Here is a 23,715-nt window from a genome sequence, read left to right as displayed (position 1 = left end):
TTGTATTATATTTTCATATTTTCCCATATTTTCTTGCCAAGAATTTCCTACTGATTTTACTGATTTATAACCGCATCCTCGTCGCATCTTTTTGTAAAAAAACCTAGAGCTCTGGCAGTTTTACGAGAATCAATTTAGTATTATGGTAGTGAAAATGTTTTTACTGTTCATTGTTATAAAACTTGTTGCCTTTTCTTAAAAATTGATTAGTAATCGATATAAACAATCGATACAATTTAGTAATTACTTCTTAGTAATCAAAGAAGTTCTATTTATCTCTTTACACTTTTCTGTCTGTAGATATAAAACTAAAAAAACTACTTATTAATCATCTGTTGGAAGAGAAAGTTTTGGTTCATTACTATGAATTATTCTCAAGAACAAAGAAGTTATGATGACAGATTGGAGTATCAATTCTTGCAAGATCAAGGTTGGTAATTGATGTATCTTTTCTTCATCCAAGATTCTGTGAATCAATTGTTTCATTTTACTTCAATTTGACTAAAGCACCTGATTAGGAAGGGTACTTACTGTACATTGAGAATAAAACTTGAAATATGTTGTTTTAGTTCGCAGGTTAACGGCTGTGGTTAGAGAATACCAACGAAGATATGTCCCAATAGAAGAGAGAACTGTCGAGGTATGGTATTTATTTTAAGAAACATGTGGCCTTCAACAATTAGCATTTTATTAAGTAGTGAACATAATTTAAATGAAGCATTGGAACTCTTGTTACTTTACCTACACCATGCTTCTACTGTCCAGGCCCCTTTGTTTATTATTCCCTAAGAGTAGGGGATAAAGCATGATCTAGTAATAAAGTAACAACAAAAATTCCAAGGAGCTGGGAAAAATTTTAATCACAAATTTTAGAGCAAAGTAGCTAAAGATGTGTTCAAGTATTTTTTTAAATTAATAAAAAGGTCTGAAAGATTTGGAAAACAATGAAAAATCAACAAGAAGGGTTTAGATAGGGTTTAAAACTTGCAAAGATTGGTAATTTGATTTTAACAATACATATTGCTAAAAAGAATCCTTTTCTTTTTCCTGAATATTAGAAATATCAAATCATATTTTTCATGAATATTTGGGCAAAAGGTAATAAGATAGAAAATTGATGTCATCAATTGATTTTTAGGATGCACCTTTAGCTCCATGGATGACAGACCCAAGGTAAAACGGTTATAATTTGTTTCGGATGGTAAGGAAAGTGCCTTTTTTTAGTAAGAGTAAATCAAGATTTTAATCTGCATATCACCTGATCATTTTATAATAATGTAACTATTGACCCCCTCGTCCAAAAATTGATAACAATAGGAAATGATTTCCTCATCTTTATCATAACATTCCAGCATCAAACTTGAGAATCATTCACCTCAAGTTAGAACCTGCGAACGATTGTACGTTCCATTGTAGACTGATTTTCTTTGGTGAAGGATGAAATTATCTTAAAAATATTTTCTTGATAGCGTGTTATCGCCATTGCTCGTGGAATACGACAACAATATCAAATCCCTGAAAGAACAAGTCAAATCTTACAAAGTGAGTAGCTACTTTTTACTCTTTGTTGTCATTTGAGGTTTAGGCTCTTGATTTGACCCAGGGGTTTCGGAACAATCGACTATTTTAACCTTTGACTTATCAATAACCCTCCAGATTTTGACACGTCTTCTTTAATAAAGTTCTTTCTTTGTAATTATCTTTTTGTGTATTTTCAGGAAGAGTTTGAAAACCTGCAAGGAAAATCCAAAACAATTGTAGAAGAGAATAACAGGTTACTGTATTATACATATTTTTCAATTTCTTATTCTTTACAGTTTCCATTTAAGTGTCTGTTGTAATCATTTGCTCCCCCTAAGCTGACAAAATGGCCATATATGAAAATTGTTTATCCTATACTTCAAAATGCTCAAAGTATTCTGACTTTGATTGATTTCTGTTTATAGCCAGGCTCAAGCTATGACTCAGAATTTAAAAAAATTCAAAGAAATCGTATTTTAATTTTTTCGTTTAAACGATTTTGGAACTAACCTTGTTTATAATCTTTCATTTACATTTTTATGACAGGCTACATCGTGAGCTGCGAACGACAATAGAAAACCAACTAGAAGTCTTGCAGCAATCAGATGGAATCAACAATAAAACACAAGTGCAGATTGACCAATTACAACAGAAAATGAAGCGAATCAGTGATGTAAAACATTTATTGGTTTTTTACCTTTACTTCTTTTTTCGCCTCAATAGTGAGATAATCTTGATGTACTGATGTACTGAAAGAGCTTCCATTAAAAATCATATATTTCTATGAAAAGTTGAAAATTTACATAGAATGTAGGCTTTTGTAGGGAGGTTTGTGTGTTGAGTAATAGAACTGGGGGCAGAGCTGTTAGGTTACAAATATTTTAGATTATGTATACAATCTATGCTCTGGGCAGGGGGGTGGTCAACATTTATAATACCAAACCATAGCCCAAAAACCCGACTTTTGACCTTTTGAGCTAAGTTAACACCACCACCCCAAAATTGGTATCGATACCAACTTGAAAATCATAATTTTTTTTAGAAAAAGAGGGGACCCACCCCCTTAATTTGGTATCGATACCAACATGACTTTTTGAATTTGACAAAATATCATGGGACCCATCCCCTAATTTAGTATCAATACCAATCTGACAAATTTGAGTTTAAAGCTGTTTAAAGGGGACCCACCCCCTCCCACACAAACAGGGTACTAAGAGAAACTTCAAAAAAACTCATTTTTGAAATACTCTTTTTTCAACACAACACAAAAAATGTCATATGCTAGAATAGAAAATGACTGAAAACTGACAATATAAAAAAAACAAACCCAATGAAGCTAGCAAAATCAATCTGAATCAATATTATCTGAATATAATTGATGTGCAAAAACTAGGAGAAGCTATTATTAGTACATAATTTTAGAACAGAATAGATTCACTCATTACCAAATAAGTACCCAACCTAAATTCATCGGTTAGTACTCTAAATATTTTTTATTTTTCATTTTTTTCTTCTAATTTTCAAAACATGCAAAATAAGATTTTGTTTACTCTGGTTTGTTTGATACTTACACTACATCCTGCTTGATTAAGTTTGCTTTGGTGTTAGAGTTTTACCTTTATACAAAAACGACCAAGATAATAAAGAAATATAGACTGTTTTTTTTTCGGGGTATTTTCTAGATATAAGGGGAGAAATTAGGAAAGTTTTGCTGTCATTTTGATATGGATACCAACTTTCTGAATCATATTATTTAAAAAAAGGGGTACCCACCCCCTATTTTGGTATCAATACCAACCGAGGATAACTCTTTTTTTCTAAAAAAAGGGGGACCCACCCCCATCAATACCAACTTGACTTTTCAGACTTTTAAAGGAAAAAAAGACACCACCACCCGGCTATGGGTCTGGTATCTGGATGTTGACCCCCCCCCTAGGGAAGGTTTTGACCCCTCTTCAAAAAGAATTTTGCCTGCGACACAATAAATGTATTGTAAATTTCCATACAAAATCTCTTCGATATTTTGCTTTGTGAAGGTGGGGGCGTGGGGTACGTTTTTAAAATTTAGCTAGCAAACTTTCACCTCTCATATTACAGGAAAAAGAAAGAATTGCTGCAAATTTCGAGGAATGTAACAGAGAACTTCAAAACACGAAATTACAGTTGAAGGTAGATTTAGATTTTTGTTTTACCTTTGATTTTTTTATTTAGTAAATTTAACCTAAATTGAGGAGCAACCTTTTCATGAATTTTAGTCTAGATTTTGATCTCCACATGGAAATACTCTTTTAATCATATGTTTCTCTTTCACCAGGCACGATTGCAAGAAGGGGTTGGAGTGAATTCAGAAATAACACGACTAAAGGTATCATTTTTACTGTATCTTTTGCTTTACTAATAATCACATAGTAATATTCGTTAAGAACTTTCAGTAATATTTGATAATTATGTCGTTCCAATCTTTGGGGTCGTGTGTTTTTTAGGAAAAAAAACGAAGTAATATTTGAGAAATGGAAGTATATCCATTAGTCTCGGGCGATAAAATTTCAAAAATCGTTTTCAATGATCAAAATGCTTATAACATTCCTGGCAACAAGGTTCCCGAGACTAATGGATATACTTCCATTTCTCAAATATTACTTCGAAATTGATCAATAAGCTCCACTATGCTTATAGAAAGCAAGATATTTTCTCCTATTGGGCAAAAATACAAAAGAAGCACTGGAACCGCCGTTATCTTTGACTCGAGTATCTAAAATATTGAACACGTTTTCTTGTTCACTATCCAATAAACATCGCGTTATAAGACTCTATATTTGGTGATATTTTGTACAAATTTTGGTTTCATGGGTTTTCTATTACCAAGAGACGTTATCATCCACTACAAGACCACCAGTGTAAAAGCTAATTCTCTGATAGCAAGTTCCACAGCAACATCAAAATTATCACTCAATAAAATAACTAACGCCAAGGACGCCATAATTGTTATAACCAATAAGAGTATGGGGATCAGTATTGAAATTCCGATGAATAGGAAGATGGGTAGGGTAGATAGCAAGATCAAATCCATAATCTGACTTATTAGGTAAACGAAACATTTGCCATTCGTTTCAGTTTCTTCTGGTAGCATCTCTTCAGCATATCTTTATCCTACCAAGTTTCTTTCTTATCTCTTTTGGTTCTAAAAGAAAAAAATTATTGAAAGAAAATCTATACCTTGCGTCGACATTTGTTTTTGTTATCATATTCACAACCTCGTTCCCTGCGTATTATCGACTTTTTGATACTTACCGATAGCACAAGATAATTTTCTTTGGCGTCTATTAGTAATGTAAATAAAGCCTGGGATTCATGGCCGCGGACGAGGTTATAATATCCAGACTCGAAGTGAGGGTAATCAGCAGGTACTTTAAAAAAAATTGATATTTTTAAACAAAGTAGCCTAATGACGTCAAATCAATAATAGTAATAAAGAACAATGCTCAACGTCAATGCTCTTGTTCAAAACTTTTCAGTGTCTTCTGAACAGGTTCACTAGAAATCCAACTCAATTATATCAAATCTGGTGTTGTTAAATTATAATTCATGTCAAAGTTTTTAATCAAAAACACTTAGAAGGAAGAAAAGTTCTTACCAAAACAGAAGAAAAAATTGTAGGTCTTTGTTTTCTTTAAAACAGACCTGTTACACATATAATTTTGTTTAGACTTGATCAAAAACTTCAATTAATGTAACGACGCCTTATCATGTAGTAAAATGTCCCTACGTGTATAGAAACAAAATTTATTGAACAAACTGCTCGCTGCATCCAAGTAAAAACCTTTATCTTACTAAAATCTTTAAAATCTTTAAAGATTTTTGATTTAATCAACACTTAGCAAGCTTTTATAATCATAACAAGTTTGAAATCGATAACTCGTTGTCAAACTCCATGACACCTTTATGTGAAAGCTTTTCTTAATTAAAAGAGGATCCGATATAATGTCAACAATGCAAACATAGAATCATTTATATCCTTCTTATTTAAACTCTATCCGTATCTAATTATGGCTTTTTATATACTAATAAAAATCAAGTAAAAATGGAAACTGATTGCACAAAAATACTCTGTTTTGAAATAAGCATGAGACTTGGAACAGAAAACCCTTTGAGGGTCCAAAATTTAATTTTAAGCAGGACCACCAAATTATACCATCATCTTATCACCTATCAAGGTTAGGCTAAAAGTTATTTTTGAAAATATTCAGTCGAAAGAACACGAAATTCTGATGAAAATATAGGTGTTAAAATTGCCTTGAAAATGTCCATGTCAAATGTTACGACGGTTTAAAAGATGTTGATGACGTCAGCCTAAGCTTTTCCAAGAAAAACTTAGCGTTTTCTTAACATGGATTCTTATCAGAATTCAACGTTTAGCGAAAATGAATAGATGATCAATTAACTTTTTAAATAATTTCACAGAGAGCACAGGAAATAAGTGCTTCTTTATACTGCGGTTATCTGCAAGTTCTCTTTCTAATACTTTTAAGAATCTTGAATTATGATGGTATATCAAGACAAAGGGAGTTTAAAAGATTCTAAAATACCTCTCATTCTCTAGCTGAAATGTGTATATTGAGTTTTGAAGATCGTTTTCTCCGCAGTTTTCTCTACATATACGGTCCAGATTGAGCCCTCGCCTTGTTATCATCAGGTTCCTTGAAATTCAACTCCATAGGAAGATGTCAACAGTGCTAGACGTTTCGCTGAAGAACTGCAAAAGACCAACAAACAGACCAAAGCAGTAAGCACCTTACTTTTCAAATCTAGTTCTTTCCTTCGCTAGAATTTTAACAATTCTTTGAACACAAAGATTTCTGTGGGGTCATTACCGTTACCATTTGAATAATGCCGACATACCTTGCCTAATTTCGCTGTAGCAAATATCTGGTCTTTTAAATGTTTAAACATAAAACCGTCTAAGTAAGCCGACCAGATAGTTGCTATGACGGAATTAGACAAGGTATGTCGGCATTACACGAAGTTCCTGTATTAGACAGAACTGTTATTTAAAATTTCTAAACTCGTTAAAGGTTTTTTTTGTTTTGATTGAAAGGTCTGGTGATGCTGATGTAGTAAAAACAAGTGCGACAAGATTCGAAAAAGGTTTTGAAAAATGAAAATACATTGAATAAAAGAAACATTCCTCAAACAAATGGACTTTTAATGATACTCTTTCAAATGTTTTTATTTTTATAATAAATAGAACGTTTTCTATCTTATAATCAAACCATTCGATTGTAAATTTGCTCGAAATCACTTTTCCTATTTTTTTGTTTACAAAAGCAATGAAGGATGACGAAACGACTTTCGATCTTTCACTTGTTTGCAGGATATCGTTGCGTAAAAAAGTAGCTTTAATTTATCTGACTCCGCATGAAGACACTGCCTAAAATAAGCTCCTTTTATTACCGTAGAAAACCTTAAGTGTCTAGAAAATTTTATCAAACCACTTGTTTCGAAGTAACTTTTGATAATCAACATGCTAAAAGCATTCCATTCGTCGCAGACAATACTGTTCAAAGAGGTAGAAGCCCTAATTATTGTAGCCTTCAGCTTGAAGTTTAATAAATTCCACGAGTCGTTGTTTTTATTCTCTTTTTAAGGAACTGGACCAATACATTCGCACATCCAAAGCACAAGACGCCGAAGTTGACAATCTCCGCACTGAAAATAGGTATGCCATATTAATTATTTTTTCATTTCAAAATGACCTTTGTCTTTGTTCAAATAAGGGACCAATGATAGTAACTTTTCGTATTCTCAGATTTACTAAAACGAGTTCTTTTGTTAACGTCCTTATCGTGATATAGGTTGGATAGAACCTTCAAAACACAATTCCCCCTTTTAACTGGAAATACAAATATTTAGGAAGACTTCTTGTAATGCGAACAGCAAGTCCGAACACTAGTCTTGTTTTTCTTTCCAAAAATATCTTTGAAATCCCAAGAAACCTCTTGATTCTTGGTGTATAACGCATCAAAGTTGGTATCAGAGATCACTCGCCCAGCGTGTTGAATAGATAGAAGAGTTAGTGGTTTTGAGATGGATTAAATTTACATTGTAAAAACCTCCGCCTGTGCTTAGTCCAACCAGGGCTAACCACCATTTTTTAATTTATCCCGCCTCCTGAACTGGTCCCTTTCTAGTGATCTTGTTTGGTAGATTCGCTAATTTTCCACGTCAAGTCTTCACCTTTGAGGGAATTTTTGATCCCCTTATTTTCCAATGCCGTACCACATCAATTATAGAATACTCTGCATTTAAGGATAAAATGTTCCACTATTCATGAAAGAAAATCTTGTTTTAAAGATGAATATAAATTTTATGAATATTTTATATTTTAAAACAAATCAATATTTCTTATGCCTTTAATGCCCGAAAGAAGTGCTCATACGTAAAAGACGTTTTGTTTGTTTTTCGACTTTTCGATTTTCAATTTCAAAGAAGTAAAGCTAATTAGACGAGCATGTTTCATGTTTGCCAGCATTGCACGATGAAACGTATTCGCGGAGATACAGATTTAACATCGTTCTCTAAATCTCTGAAAACTACGAATGACCGTTTGAATAGTGAAATTCTCTATGATCAGCATACCATAAAACCTTTCCCTATATTGACAGTGTCTAATGGTTTGGATCGTGGTACTGTTTGTTATAGGAGGATTCAAGCTGAACTAAAGACGTCCAAAACACTGAACGGTGAACTTCAATCTCATAACAATAAAATGCAAGATCAAATGCGATATCTAGTAAGTCTTTAAAAAGTTTATTTTTTTGTTGTTGTGTTGCAGTCGACCGTCCAAACTTTGAACCTCCATAAGTCGAACGCATTTGAGAGTCTTCGACTGTTTGTCTTTTCTTCTACGCAGCCTTAATGTTCTAGTCATTGAGACTCGACAACACCCTGCTACCATAACAAGGGGAAATGTTTCCATACGTATGCGTTTGTAGCAACATAGCTTGTAGCTTCCAAGAAGGTGTTACGTAGTTAAGACGAGTAAAAACAAAATTTCTTGTCAATTTATCTTACGCAATTTTTCTGTTTCGTTTCCAGGACAAAGATAACTTGAGTAACACGATCACTGAGAAATCTGCAGAAGGTGCCATCCGTAAATTGCAAAATGAAATCGTCGAGCTTGATAGCAGGTTTGGAGCACAATTTGATCTGCTCATTTTGCTTAACACTAATTTCCAACCCAGCTGACATACAACGTATTTTCAACGTTTATCAAATGTTCACAGCGTCCCGTATAACGTTGAAACAACGTTGTGGGCCAGCGAAAAGTGCGATTTCTCCTCATAATGAGAGGGTTCCATGAGCACTTAAATTTTAAGACATTAATATTTCATTCCGGGATAACGTCAGTAGCGTGGTTGCAAGCACCCAAGCACCCGATATTTGAAGGGACGTCGAAAGATCAGGGGTTTCAAAATGCTCATCTCTAATTACGACGCTCCTTTTCTTAATAATTCTCCCAAAAAGTACCATTAATAAGCAATAAAGCATATCATGCTCACTTCACTTCTCCTAAGCAGATCACTAGCATTTTTTAAACTTCTCTAAGAGGACACCAAAATCCTAATCTTTTTAATTTTTGCCCTTCAGTCTCAGTCAAGCCGACACGCTTCTAAAATAAGTTGTAGTGTAACTGCTGTTGTTAAAAATTGTCAAAACAACTTTGCTCTGAATGTGTTTGATATTTTCCAACTGTGTCAACCACGTATCTATCCATTTTGTACAGAGTGATGTCACATTCAAAGGAGATGAGCAAACTAAGATGCGAGAAGAATGAACTGGAAGAACAAGTCACTTCCTTGCAAAAGAAAAAGTATGGTTTCCAGTCTCTTTACTTTTGTGAGAGCTAGACTAGTTTTGTCGGAGAATTCTCCTGGTTCAATTCTAAAAAGGTAGTAGCAAAATCTGTGTCTTGTGTCCGATAGGTCAGCCGGTAGAAGTCAGAACGGCTTCCTCAATCAAGCATTCTCAATTTTTTGCTTTTAATCGCTTTAAGAGCCCCCCTCCTGGGAAGATGAAGGAATCTGTCAAGCCATATCTTATATAAAAACACTAGGATAGAGCTACTCTGTATTTCCTAAGCAACGGCCATATTATTTGCTGATCAGATCTTTTCTTTTTCCTTGTCATGTTTCACCTTAAAAATCATACATCAGGAGAATAAATCCGATTGTGAACAGACTCATCAGTACTTTTTAAGACTCCCTCAAAGCTTTTTCAATTTCTTTCTGAGCAGGAGGGGGGTCGTCCGGGGCAATTATCTCGGGCAACTGTCTCGAGACAACTAATCTAGTTTGTAATTGTCCAGGGGGGCTTACACCCAGAAGACAATTGTCCTGAGGTTAGTTGTACTAAAATCTTAATTACGTGTCACTGTTTAATACGAAACAGAAAGATTTCGAGTTAGTTTAGTTTAGATCACTCCAAGAACACGATCAGTCTTTTTCTGTCTTTTGGACTGATTAAGAGCCTTTGACCACTGCAGTGTAAGATCACGGTTATTATTATGGTTGGTCCAATATTTTCACAAATATGAATAATATTATTTCTCGTAAGTTTAATAGGCCATTTCACAGTCGAAATGGACCATGGGTAATCAGGACTGATTGCCCCTCCATAACGGCTTTCTGTATGCTAGACGCAATAAAATCTTCAAAAGTTTTCAAAACTTTTGACCAATAGTAAGTCGTCAAAAGCGCGCAGTGGTCCTGATTACCCATTACGCTTTGTGACTGTGAAATGGCCTATTGACAGGGTTGCTACGTCTGCCAGAAAATGTCTGGAATTAAGTAAGAGTCTGGAAATGTCTGGAAAAACTGGAAGAAGTCTGGAATCGGCATACCTGTCTGGAATAAATTCCCAAAAATTTCTCCTCGCTTCGCTCGCAACAAAATCTTTAAGTCCTGTTCATTCTGATATTCCTAATTCTGTTGTATTCCTCAATCTGTCCTTTCAAATTGACAGTTTGGGAAAAAATAAAAACCTTCCTAATGCCAATTATGTCTGGAAAATATTGCGTATTTTGCCAATATGTCGGGAAATTTTTTGACATTTTCAGGTAAAAAATCTGGAGAAATATGGCAAAAAAGTCTGGAATTTTTAACTTAGCAAACTTGCAGCAACCCTGATTGATAATCAGCCTTTATCTCGATCACCGGGTGAAGAATACACTGAAGAATGTTTCTGTAATTTTTTTATATAAGGTCATAAGCGTTTTGAAATCGTCTCAGTTTTTCCAGTTAAAGTACTCTTTGATCTTTCGGTTTCGGATATAAATATCTTTTTGGGGATAATTTATTGTGTACTATTGACGTCATTAGTGTTAAAGGTTATCTTTTCGAAATCCATCTAACTGCCAAATTTGAAAGTCACGTGTCTTTGGATTATACTGGTTTCAATTTAAATGTAACTGACTGAGATAGGGTGCCTGGAATAAAGTTTGTAAATTTTTGTGTATCGAATATCAATCTGTCAACGACAAAATTTGTTATGTTTAACAATAATGAAATTCAACCATACCTTCAAGGAACTAATTTCGGCGGGAACTTATTTTCACGGTCGAAAATAATTCGAAAAAATCGCATTTCGTGGGAATTAATCTTTATTGGGCACATTTCTTTCATTTTCCTAGAGAATTTTTAGATGAAAAATGGCTAAATTTGTAATTGGCGGGTTCTAATTTTCGGGGTTTTGTCGAAAAACTGTCCCCGGAGAAAATTTGAACAGAAGAGTTTAAGGGTAAACTGAAACCCTTATCTAGATCATGCGTTCTGCCGAGGAGGCGGGCGTCTCGATTTTTTCTCTGGTCCCTGAATTATTCCTTTCATCAATATAAAATTGAAATGTGAATTTGATCGTAACGGAAGAGAAAGTTCAAGAAGATACTAGGAAAAAAAGTTTTTTCTGCCTTGGTGGCCTTAGATAATATTTTCAACATAGAAAAATTGCTGATGAATTTCTTTTACTTCACCACGCGTTGATGTGACAATGAATTATTTTTGATAACGAGGTTCTGAATTTCTCACTTTGTCATTCAATTCGAATATAATTATAGGTTTGATCTGTCCCTTGTCATTGCCTTCCAAGAATTTGATTGTTCATAAGGAATGAGTAAAAATCACTTAAGATGACATTTTTTACTTAAGAGACATGTTGAAACGTTAAAAATGCTGCCTAGAACAACAACAGTTAAAGTGTCCTCGACATCTAACAGAAACAACACCAAAACTACTTTTACACGACACAGTCTTGAAAATTGAAAGAGATCCCATGAACCCTCAGACAACAGATCTCACTCCAAGACAAGTATTGGTTGCCTCCCTCCCCTGGACATTCAAAATTACCACTAAACAGGCAAATATTGCAGATTTTTCACTACCCCCTGGACAAAATATCCAATATATCCTCTAACCTACCACCCCCCCCTATGTACAAAAGTTTTCTGGAAGAGGTCATTGACTCAAAGGTCGAGCTCTTCAATAATTTCCCATTTTGGTATATCGGCGGAGTAAAAGTTATGTTATCTAGAAACCTTTCTTTAGAAAGACAATAAATCAATTTTCCTTTTCTCTCCATTACAGCTCCATTTTAGAAGACAATGAGCATCAAGCAGTATTGAGAGTCCGTGATAGCGTTCAAATGGTCGAAAATGCACTGCTAGAAAGAGAGCAGGTTATACGCTTTTTTATGTGGCTCTTCAGGAACTAAAATGAATTGTGCCTACTTCACTAAACATTTTTCGTTCATATTTCATCAATTCAGCAAACCAACAACATGCTATAGTTTACTGTACTAAAATTTTAAGTGGAGACCGTTTAAGGCATTGCCAAATTGTAATATCTAAAATCCCGAAATCGATATAATTACACAGCTCTTTTATAGCTTTATTGATAACTAAGACTATGTATGTTCTAGACTAGAGTCTACTTCTGGCTGAACTTTGCTTTTTGATAATTTTTGATGGCGCTGAGTGAAGTAGACTAGGAGCGTTTGGCGAGGTCGCCATTTTGAAAAAGAATGTTTAAAATCCAAATAACAAAAAAGCTACTTGGAGTTGAAAGATGTAATCAAAAATGAGAAACAAACATCAATAACATTGATTTGCAATCCCTTATTCTCAAATAAAAACATTGCTTCGTACTGTTTTTACCTTCCAAAAACAACAAAAATCTGGCGAACTGTTTTACAAAACAGTTACGCTCCACTTTCTTTCATCGGAACGGGGCTGCCCCCTTTTTTTGTCCCGACACGTCTAAAATTCAATATCGAAGTGATGCTTTAACCGTAACCTCTGAGCATAGTCTAACAAATTCATATTATGGTTTTGTCAAGGTACAATTGACGCTCTCTAATTCGATCTTCAAGGGGAATTGGATTTCCATCGAATAAGGGAGCATCGCTTAGAGAGTTTCTTGTTGACGGAGAGTTTAAATTTCATCGAATAAGGGAGCCTATCGAATTGTAGAACGTCGAATTAGAGAGCATCAACTGTACTTGACGTTTTGTTACTTTTCACAGGCCGTGGTTCGAGAACAACAGAAATCACAAGAAGTGCTTCGTTTACAAGAAGCCATCACTAACCTCATGAAACAAGCAGACGAACAACGAAAGAAAGAGGTATTTAAGGCTCGGATTCCACTTGCCCTAATTTTACTTCAGTCCTACTCGCGATGGTCTCGATCTAGAACAACGTGCTAAAATGTGGATATAGATTAAAAACAACAGCGACTCCGTAGTTTATATATACTTTTATCTTGGGTCCGGAATTGGGCTACGCAAAGGTTGATTTCTCAAAATTCCTCCAATCACTACGACCCTTATTTATGACCCCTTGCAGGAAATTGATATCTTCAATGATAGGAATAGGACACCCTTGATCTTTCTACTTTTCTTTCTCGTTCAAAACTTTTCTTCGTCGCATCAAAATAAAAAAGCTGTCCATTTTTTGGAAAATTGAGTTATGACAATACCGATTCTTTACACCCCATTTTTTATCGATTTTATGGCTCAAATCCATCAAAAACCAACCTAGAGTGGCCTAATTTAAAGCTTTTAGAAAAATAAGAATTTTACTTTCCACTTTATTTTCAAGGTAAAAAGCTTAATGTCACATCAATTTAGGGCTAAAAACCTTAATTCCAGAGTGGAAACAATTTTGGACATCAGGCTTCTTTTATCACAAAAATATTCTAAATGTTAATGGTTTTTCAGGATTTAAGGAAAAATATGGACTTAAAGCTTTTTTATTTTGATGCGACGTCTTGATGATTATCGAAATAACGTTTGCATTTGTATTTCTCAAAGCAACAACATACTACTATTGTAGATTTTCACTACTTTCATTTAATATGATTAAATCATCATTTTTTCTATCCCTTTCTAGTGGTTTTTCTACCATTCAAGGACCGTTTCCTCTTTACGTAACTAGTCTTGTTTTATTGACGTCTTCCACATTCTTCTCGTTGGCCTTGGAGTTTAAAATTCCAAGTACTTGGTTTGGCTTTTTTTTTATCCACGTGGTAAATCTGAAATTTGTTCTGCAATTTATTTTGTTATTTCAACCATTAGAAATAGTTAAAAATAGACTTGTCCAACCTATTTTGAATTGGCGCCAAAGAGGCTAACCTTTCCAAAGACACTCTCAAAGGCCTGACAAGTCAGCCAACCTTGCGACAAGAGTTCTTAATTACATTTGAGGAAAATACTATTAATGGCCGTTTTCGATGTATTTTTGACTTTTGGAAAAAAACGTGTCCTTAAATTTTCTTGAAAATTTTGTTTTCTCTAAAATGATTTTAAATGATCATTTTGGCCTTAAATCTTCCGAAACTGATTATAATGATTGTCAAAATACTGGCCGTTTTGATTGCAGGAGCAAAAATGGAATTTATTACAAAAATAGATATAAGATGTATAAATTTTGGAAAAGTGACGAGCACAAGAATACAAAAATGCTCCATCCTGCAAAATTTCAGCCCGAAATCTAAAAGTTAGAATCCTACAATGCTCTTAACTTTGTCATGCTAAGTACTCTGTAAAAATCTTCACTTGTTACTTTTTTAGTTGCTCTTGATATTTTGGACTTTCCATTTTATCCATTTACTTACCAACGGACCTCTTTTGGGATAACTTTATCTTGACAAGTAAAAACACTTTTTTAAATTTCTTGACATTTATTTACAAACAATTTTCCTTGGTGTAATATTCTTTAAGAAATTTAAGATAAAGAACTAGACCCCTAATAACATGGAACTTTATGATACATATAACAATATATTAGTAAGTAATAACAACATATTATAATATTTACATTTTTAGAGCGTATTATTGTACTCGAAAATTCGTGGTTTAAATGTTGAGCTTTTACTAATGTAGGCAAATAATATAAAAATATATTTATCTTAAATATAAAACGTTAAATATTTATAAGAAATGGTTTTGGGAAGGGAGTGTTGATGAGCTATAACTTATTAAAGATTTTGATTATGACGTTAAAATTCGTATCTTTTTTTCTAGGTAGCAAATGTCAAATCGCAAATGAACAAACAACTACAACAACTATTGGCAGATATCCAAGATTTTGAACTTGTAAGCTCCTTTACATATATTGGCATGATACCTTCTGTTGACATTTCCGGGGGAGTTGTGTGTCCATTTTCAAGCGGTGACCCTTTTGAAGGCTTAAGATTTACGAAAAGTACTTCAAGTTATCATAAATTTTCTTCATATTTCAACAAAGGATTTTTGATTAAATTCTCGTTTCTTTTGCAATAAATAAAACCACTGACTTAGGGAATTCATATTGAATAATATATAATAAACTAATGAGCAAATTTACCTTAAAGTAAAATCGGGAAGGAAAGGATTTCGGAAAGGGTTTTTACCAGCATTCTTCAGCTCCCACTGTACAACTCTTGTCAGTTCAACATGCATTTTAATTTCTGAAATACCTTGTTCAAAAGCTACTTTACCGGTACCCATCGTGTGCTGTTCTTTATTGTAAAACTGTTGCACTTGATGCAGCTCAGAGGCTGTTCTGAATAGCGGTACAATTGAGGAGATGAGCTCTTTCAGTAGAAAAGCGTTCTTGCTATATCTTTTGTTATATTCTGGCCAATTCTTTTGTACGAATTCCCAAGCCGTGTCACGTGCTAAATCGCTTCTCATCATGAATTGAATATAGTATGTTGCATCTCCAGGGTTAGTATGTGCCAAACTCAGGGTGTACTCGAAAAGCCTACAATAACAAATCAATAAAGAACCATTACAGAGTGAATTTTATTTTCCATATAACATGAGAAATTTATCGAGAAAATTTCAAGAATGGAGCGAAAACAGGCTTCAAACAGCCACCTAGGATCTCCCATTAGAAATGTTTACGCCATAATTAGTGGTCATGAATTTCAATACTTTCCACTTACCAAGTTAATTGGGTTTTGTTCATCGTACAAGCTAAATACCCCAAGTCACGACCTCTTGTCTTTGGACTTGATAGATATATGTTGTGAAATCGTTGCCACAGTTTTTGTTCTTTTGACTGATCATGTCTCAAAGCACAACAAACGCTTTCATCCAGGGTGTAGGCCCTACAAAATAATCAAAAAAGAAACGTAAGGAACCGGGGAAATTTTAAATTAAATGGAAGGGCTTAAAAGGTATTTTAATTTGGTTTGACTGGATCCCTTCCCTCCCCCTCTTGTATATTGATTTTCAGTTTTATCGCTGTGTGTAGATTTGTCGGTTTGTCACTTTTGTCTTTGTCACGTTGTGGTTTTCAAGTTCAAGATGAGTAAGCTTCCTTCATAACAAACCCAGACTCCAACCGCACTCACAATTGTTCCGTCTATTTTGCAATATGTGCCAAAAATATTTCACACGCGAACCTGTTTATGTATCGTCTGGTACAGCCCCCTTCAATGCACACGAAATCATTAAGATTCTCAAAAAAATGAAACTTGATTTCCTTAAATTGTCAGACGGGACTTAAAATCGGTTTAACTTGTTTTGTTATAATGTCAACGTTGACAGGCGAGTCCAGCCTCCCGGAAAGGCCATTTAACCTTTCAATTTCCTTTTGCTAAATACACAGTTAGAAAAATCACCCATCTTACAATCTAATAGATCTCAGGAATGAACCTCACCTTTGGGCCAATAGCTCTGCATCCTGGATGGCTTGTGTATGATTCAAATAACACGCATCACGTATGACTGCACCTTTGCTTTGGAAAAGCGAGTAAGCTCTTTCGACGTAAGGTTGGATGATTTTCTTATCCCATAAGTTACGTAAGCTATCATCGTGTTTTATCAAGTCGTGTACTTTGGTCAAGATTTTAATTCCCTCTGTCCATGTAGAGTGCTCTCTTTCGTGCTAAAAAAGTAATTGTGAAAATTTTCCCATTATTTTTACTGTTCATTTTTTGTTGAAATTGTTTGGAAATCATCGTGGTTAAAAAAACATATCAGCCCTTTTACGCCCTAAGGACGGTTTTTACGTTTGCCCTAATTCTGTCACAAGACTAGCGTAAAAGGGGCCGAAAAAGTGGAAGCTCTTGAATTTAAAAAATATATTCATACCTTGAAATATTCCAGGAAGTCAATAACTTGTTCTAGTTTCATTTTCCTTGCTTGCAAATTGAAAAACATGTCAGAGATGATTCCAATTCGATCGTTGACAGTGAATCTACTTTGGTTGTGGATGAGTTGCTTTTTCAACTGAGCTGTGCTGTTCTTTGAAAATCGTATCCGGTAATATTGCATATGGTCCGGATTTAATACGGAACCATCGGGGATTGGCAGGATGGCTTTTTTGCCTGTCATGATGACTTGTTTTGATTTGACGTCATTTAGGTCTCGATAGGTAACGATGATAGGCCACTGATAGTTGAAGGGGGAGGCTTTAAATGCTACAAATGATAGAATGGAAAGTTGACTGATTATTGTGAAATTATTTTGGAATTTTGCTTGCGTCTCATTTGAAGTGGCACTTCTCTTGTATTTCAACATTTTGAAGGGAAAATCTAAGAGTTCTTCGTACGTGAAACTATCTTTTTAAATTTTTTGTTTACGTACCAGTATTGGGTGCATCCATTGAAAATCTCTCTTGTTCAACTTCAATGTGGGTGTTATTCAATCGGTTGACGCTCAAAAGTGGGTAGCCCATTTGTAAGAGCCATGGATCCATGAAAGATTTGACATCGATGCCACTAATATCGCTGAATAAATTGAAAGAATACAAAATTATTGAAAAATAAACACCGATTATTTTGACAGCCTCTTAAAAAATGGTATTAAATTCAAGCAGTCTTTTTTGACATGTGAGAGCTAAAGAGCCCTCTTTTTTCGTTCTCTTGATAATGTTATCGAATTACATGGGGTATTTTTCTCTCACATACTTACAGTTAAAAAACATATAACGAGAGAATAAAAGTGTGACTAAATGTCTGACATTTAATTTAGGGAATCGAGATATATCCTTACCCAAAAACTCGGAATAAGTCGTCTTGTTCTGCATTTTTGTATTTGTATTGTTGTAAAAAGCGTTTCATGCCTTTGCGAAAGTTCGTCATCCCAACAAGTGTGGCCAAAATATGAACGACCGGTTCACCTTTATAGTACACGATATTATCATAGACGTTTCGTATGTCTGTCGGCGTGTTAATCTCGGGAACAATTGGATGAGAAGTAGCGTAGGAATCCATCGGTAAAGCTCTTGACATTCCTGAGAAGAATTGGTTTTTGTAGCGTTGCGTTTGTCTGACGGTGTCGCCAACGACCGTCGCAAGATATTGTGCGAACCCTGAAAACAATTTGAGAAGATTGATTTCAACCTTTTGTATGAGAAGTGTTGTTTTTAGGCTTCAGTAGTCGCTAAAAGCTTCCCTATGGGTTTAGCTCTAAGCTTTTTTTAATATGAAATTAGGAAAATGAAGAAAAAATCAAGATGAAGAAATACACTCACCTTCTTTGATCCAAGCAACATCCCAAAACTCCATAGTGACCAGATTACCAAACCATTGATGGGCAATCTCATGAGCCACCAAATGATATTTATCTAACCCCACACGAAACATCATTAGGCCCCAGGTCTCCATTGCTCCTGGGATGTAATCAGGTATCACGGCAACGTCTAATTTCTCAAGAGGGAATGGTACTTGAAAGAAATGTCGCTCATAATAATCCAAAAGTTTTACTATATCATCAGTCTCGCTTTTCCAACCAGAGTTCGTTTTGAAGTCCCAAATTTGAATGGTCAAAGAACCAACAATACGCTTTTCTTTGACTTGGTATGTATCGTCAGCGAGAAGAAGTCCTAAATTGTATGTCGACATCGGAAGAGACTTTTTGAATTCAGTTTTCGTTTGGCTCTTCACTGTAGTTTGAGTGGTAACCGGCATATTTGAGAGAGCTTTGTATTGGCTGCTATGCGTGACTTTTATGGAAAAGGTAGCCTTGAAGACAGGTTCATCAAAGCATGGGAAGAATTTGCGAGTACTGACAGGTGACAAGAAGGTGGCCGCCATCTTACTGTTTCCTTTACGTGTAATGAAGAAGCCTGTCAAGTCAGTGCGCAGGCTAGCTTGGAAGTTCAGCCCAATCTTCAGTTGTGCTCCTTTTATCAGAGGATAGCTCATCTCAATGACGAGATATTCATATAAAGTGTTCTCAAACGTCTGTAAAACGTTTAATTTGTGACCGTTAATGTCGTTGATTGTCATTTGCGTGATGCTGATGTTGACCTTATGAAGTAAAATATACCTTACGTTGTCCCCGGTCACGTTAACCAGGATATTGACGGCGCCGATATACGTCTCCTTGTCCATGTCCACGTTCAAATCTAAGTCGTAATGTTGCGGCACAATGTCTGTAGGTAATCTGATGCTTTGCCAGGGTCCTCCGAGGCCTTGGTACGTGAACGATTTTTTGTTTCGATTTGCTTGAGGGGGTACCACGACAACATTGTTTAAAGTGTTTGTGGTGATTTGTTTTTCATCTTTGAATAAAGTTTGTTGCATGTTACGTCTGGATGTTAAGACGACAGCACCTATTCCAGCAAGAACAGCTAGTCCTAAGAAAATTTTGATGGTTAAAATCATGTTGTCTTTGCAGCGTGATTTCTTTTGTGATTTGAGCATGTTGGTAGTGATAGTGTCCTTTTTATAGATGTGTTTGTGTGTATTTATCTTTTTGCCGATCACAACACAGGTATCAGGTGAACGGTTGGAACGACCACAAAACTGAAATCCAAAATGATTTATGCTTTTGTTTTTTTTCTTCTCTCCCTCTCTTCTCTCTTGACTGATTGATGATTGAGGACGCGTCTGTTTTGACATCGAAATCTCTACGTATTGCTGACTGCTTGGTTGGCTAACGCGCGATCCTAACCCTTCTTCTCTTAGTTAGGTTTTTTCTACTGGCGACTAAAATTGGTTTTTTTGCCAACCCACTTTTTTGTTCGTTTATTTTACTGAAGTGCTGCTTCCTTCAGTGCGGACCACACGTCTCTATTGGAAATCTTGTGTTAAAACCAAAATCTCCGATTACCATCAACAAAATATAACAACAAGCTGGTTTTCACCTATCCAAAATTCTTTATGATTATCCTCTGCTGGACCTTTCCTTTTATAAGTGTCTCCAGGTTTGTCGTTCTCGTTAAATCTGTCGCTAAAAGTCGTGATCACCGAGTATTTATCCTTTCTCGGTTGATGACGTCATTTGTTAAGGGGCGATGAAAACTGACGACCCTTTCACACTCTTGCTTACTCTTTGATTGACGTTTTCCCATGAACTTTTAATAAGAATATGTACATTAAAGTGAAAAGTTAATATTCTTTGACCTTTGAATCAACGATCATTATCATGCAATGCGACATTACGCTCTAACCAAAATTCAACCCCCTGGTACTGCTATACAACCCGGATAATATTCAACCCAGTCTCCTGTAAGCTGCTGGCTAACGGATTTGTGCTCCTCACGATAAGTCTACTGTCTAACACATCTTATAAGCGATTTGCGTAAAGGTGCGGCACTTTTCAGAGGAGGGGCGCTTATTTCCAAGCTCAAACTTAAGTCACTGATTAATACTTGTTTAATAGATACGGTACTGCAATTTTTAGTCCTAATCTTTTCAAAAGTTTTGATTTCAGCTCAGCTCAATGCTGCTCAAGTCTAGTTCTTATAAAGCAGATGTTTCTTATAAGGAATCAATCCTTGATAGCGTCATGATTTTTTCAACAAGGAGCCCTCTTAGAGAGTCAATGAAAACGAAATGTTGTGATCGAGTGCTTTGTTTGTTTTCATTGGTCAACTAGACAAAAGAAAGGCAAAAAAAACTATTTGTCCTGAGAGCTTGAGACTTTCTTTTAGTGGCAGTCTACAACTGCATGCTGCTAGGTTCAAACTTTTTTCTCAAGTGGTCACTTTACGTTTACGCTTCCCAGTGACGTTTTCTATGAGCTCCTATAACCATGCGGGTGAGATCATAACCGGCTAAGAACCTAGTATGGTATTTTTTCTTCCCTTTTTCTTCTTTCCAACTGCGCCCCTTTTTTGACAAATGAATGAACTTCTCATATTTGGATTAGTGGCGTCTGTTATGTTCCAGTTATAAAGCTGCTGACACTTACAAAAGTTGATATCTTTTAATCCCGTATCTTAAAAATGTAGATATTTGCATTCTGAGAACTCCGCTTTCGTCTTGAAAATTTGTCGAACGTGTGTAAATACGACATACAGCGGAGTTACCGTGGTTCTAAGTTTTAAGGGGACCATTATCCTCCTCTACACATCCTTTCTGCCGAAAATCGCAAAGTATGGAATCTTTAGCAATCGAAAAAAAATTCCAGAATATTTTTACCCAAGCAATGTGAAAATGAGCCGAAAGGTCCCCAAATACAAATTATTAGATGATCTTCATATTCTTTGATTCTAGGAAGCAGCAGAGAAACAAGTACTTTATGAGAAGTTGCAACGTGAAAAAGGTGCTATTGAAAAAGAACTTGAAAAGGTATTAACAACCCACTATTTATCCTTGTATGTGTTATATTTGTAATCTCATGATTGCAATACTGTCAACTCAAGATACAAGACTTTTCTTCGAATTATATAAAGATTCAAAGTAAAGAGAGCCTTTTACGTCACTTTTCAGCTGAGGGGGCCAATGTTTTTTTCGATTTGAAGAAAGATTCAAATCATAGAGATTCGAATTATAGAGAGGGTTGGTTGTAAATCAAGGAGAATCGGAACTGGTTGTAAATCAAGGAGAATCGGAACTGGTTGTAAATCAAGGAGAATCGGAACTGGTTGTGTTATGTGAAAATAACTTCCTGTGGGTCAGGTGGTAAAAAGCGTTTTAGTTTTGACCAATGAAAGGTCACCATTAGAGGAAATAGCAGGATATTCAATATGGTAGAATAATTTCAAGACCTTGGGGGGAAATCCCAATTGTCAAAAAATCGGGGGAAACCTTTGAAAACCTTGGCTCCAAAAGTTAACCTTTTATATTCTGATAGAAATTATTTCAAATTTCTGGTTTATGTAGATGTATATTGTGGGCCCGGAAGAAGTGACAAAGTCCGGCCAAGTTTTTGATGAGCTTCATCGTCGCATTGCATCTATTGAGTTGAGTCGAGATGAACATATTCTGAAGGTGGAGCAAATGGAGGCTGCCATGAGACGAAATCAATCCAAGTAAGACGGATTCGTTTTTGTTTTTCCGCCCTGTTTTATTTTTTCTGTCGAGTGGAGTGGTTAGGTGTCTACTGGTGCATTCAACGTGAGATTCAAGAAGATAGATTTCAATTCAGTTGGCGTTCTCCAATTCGATGTTAAAGGGAATTATATAGTAGAGCGTCGTTTTTTTAGAGTTTCTGATTGACGATTTTAATATTATCGAATTAGAGAGGGTCAACTGTACTAATCTGTGTGTAGTTTTAGGATTGTGTAAATTCGAATGTGCCTACCGCCTTGCTTACTAGTCTTTTGTTGAAATGTGTTGCGAAACCACACGCATTTAGTTGTTATAAATTTGATAAACTGTGATAAATTCGGGTATGCAAATCTCTTAATCGACTAAAATGGTGTTTAAAGGATAGATTCTAATGACGTCAATGTAATGCAAAAATCTCTTTTTATGTGTGTACCTCTTCCGCCATTTTTTCTTACTTTTTATTGTCTTTTTTTAATTTTTGATAAAAAAATTTGCTTTCTTTTTTGTTGAGCGGTTCATTACTGTGAATCATAAACAGTAAGTGACATTGGTCCCAATGATAGTGTGACAATTTCAACCACGACAGATTAGCTTTGACCTGTCTAAACGTTCTCCATATACGGTATCCCCCGTTCTTTATTTAGTTAGTTCATTCATTCGCATTCACTCACTACGTCAATACGTCATTGCCCAGACTTTGGATAGGTTAGATAATGTTCGTGACCCTATTTTGGTGTTCACTCAGGAGCAGTAGCGTGGATGGGGGGGGGGTCAGCTGCCCCCTACCGCCCAATTGGCTGTTTTTTTTTGGGGGGGGGACCCGACAAGGGGTGTCAAAAGGCGACCCAAAAAGAAGGAAAATATCCATAGAAATATAGAATTTTCGTGCACGCGTAATTGTATTCCCAGTTTGAATGACCCAGTTTAGGTCAAGTCGTCGCGCTTTAGCCTGGGAGGTTCATATTTACAAAACTTCAGGACATTTCATGTCGAAAAGGTGGGTTTGTTGTAGGGGTACAATCTAGAGTCATTGCTTGAAAAAGCCACGTTCAGAGTTAAAGTGAAAATCTAAGGGGTTACTCTGAAAGAACTAAATATAACTCCTCGACATGAATAGATCGAAATGCCAAAATATTGAAATATTGAAATTAGACATTTTCATCTCACAGATTTGACAATGAATCAACAGTTTACCTATCACAAATCGCTGAGTACAAAAAGCAAGTGAAGAATTTGAAAAATGATATGGAACAAATCTCAGAGTCAAGGCTCACTCTTTTAGGTGAGTTTTATTTCGTTTTTGATGCGTGCTTTTTTTATGAGCCATAGTTATTTTTATGAACATTTTCTCGAATTCCATTCCACTCCGCTGGGAAGTTGACCCTTAGAGCTTTAGCGTGGGTGGTCGGCAATCCGCCATCATAATATCGGA

General features: G+C 35.4%; 2 protein-coding genes across 5 annotated transcripts in view; one reads left to right on the top strand and one right to left on the bottom strand.

Moving 5' to 3' along the window:
• Nucleotides 1-298: 298 nt before the first annotated feature.
• The window catches only part of LOC136806628 (sodium channel and clathrin linker 1-like), a 62,733-nt gene continuing 39,316 nt past the window's right edge, over nt 299-23,715 (top strand). For 2 of the 4 annotated variants that reach the window (XM_067063219.1, XM_067063237.1), the window contains exons 1-19: nt 305-430; nt 570-640; nt 1,139-1,173; nt 1,470-1,542; nt 1,719-1,774; nt 2,068-2,194; nt 3,619-3,690; nt 3,836-3,886; nt 6,239-6,304; nt 7,167-7,237; nt 8,221-8,311; nt 8,617-8,708; nt 9,305-9,391; nt 12,159-12,249; nt 13,096-13,194; nt 15,094-15,165; nt 21,507-21,581; nt 22,116-22,264; nt 23,453-23,565. In XM_067063219.1, coding sequence (XP_066919320.1) covers nt 364-430; nt 570-640; nt 1,139-1,173; nt 1,470-1,542; nt 1,719-1,774; nt 2,068-2,194; nt 3,619-3,690; nt 3,836-3,886; nt 6,239-6,304; nt 7,167-7,237; nt 8,221-8,311; nt 8,617-8,708; nt 9,305-9,391; nt 12,159-12,249; nt 13,096-13,194; nt 15,094-15,165; nt 21,507-21,581; nt 22,116-22,264; nt 23,453-23,565 — 1,558 coding nt within the window. In that variant the 5' untranslated portion in view covers nt 305-363. Of the gene's footprint in view, nt 431-569; nt 641-1,138; nt 1,174-1,469; nt 1,543-1,718; nt 1,775-2,067; nt 2,195-3,618; nt 3,691-3,835; nt 3,887-6,238; nt 6,305-7,166; nt 7,238-8,220; nt 8,312-8,616; nt 8,709-9,304; nt 9,392-12,158; nt 12,250-13,095; nt 13,195-15,093; nt 15,166-21,506; nt 21,582-22,115; nt 22,265-23,452; nt 23,566-23,715 lie in introns of all 4 variants that reach the window. The other 2 variants (XM_067063226.1, XM_067063230.1) reach the window with 2 other exon arrangements.
• On the bottom strand, nt 15,160-20,237 carry LOC136806617 (glutamyl aminopeptidase-like). Its single transcript, XM_067063209.1, has 7 exons — nt 18,536-20,237; nt 18,055-18,373; nt 17,647-17,789; nt 17,152-17,480; nt 16,719-16,945; nt 15,999-16,163; nt 15,160-15,814 (listed from the first exon to the last, which is right to left on the bottom strand). Exons 1-7 carry the CDS (start codon nt 19,905-19,907, stop codon nt 15,412-15,414), a joined length of 2,958 nt encoding a protein of 985 aa, XP_066919310.1. The 5' UTR covers nt 19,908-20,237; the 3' UTR covers nt 15,160-15,411.

Source organism: Clytia hemisphaerica, unplaced genomic scaffold, assembly GCF_902728285.1.
Source record: "Clytia hemisphaerica strain Z4C2 unplaced genomic scaffold, Clytia hemisphaerica genome assembly, whole genome shotgun sequence".
NCBI lineage: Eukaryota > Metazoa > Cnidaria > Hydrozoa > Leptothecata > Clytiidae > Clytia > Clytia hemisphaerica.
The sequence above is the reverse complement of the archived record's forward strand: the minus strand, read 5'-3'. Positions and strand labels throughout refer to the sequence as shown.

What these genes read in the sequence shown, in the direction of transcription:
- LOC136806617 (XM_067063209.1), bottom strand. Translation starts at nt 19,907, where the DNA reads ATGTCAAAACAGACGCGTCCTCAATCATCAATCAGTCAAGAGAGAAGA. An exon ending in TGTTGCTTGGATCAAAGAAG is followed by an intron (nt 18,374 to 18,535) that starts GTGAGTGTATTT and finishes AATTGTTTTCAG; the next exon opens with GGTTCGCACAATATCTTGCG. An exon ending in AATGGATGCACCCAATACTG is followed by an intron (nt 17,481 to 17,646) that starts GTACGTAAACAA and finishes TATCATTTGTAG; the next exon opens with CATTTAAAGCCTCCCCCTTC.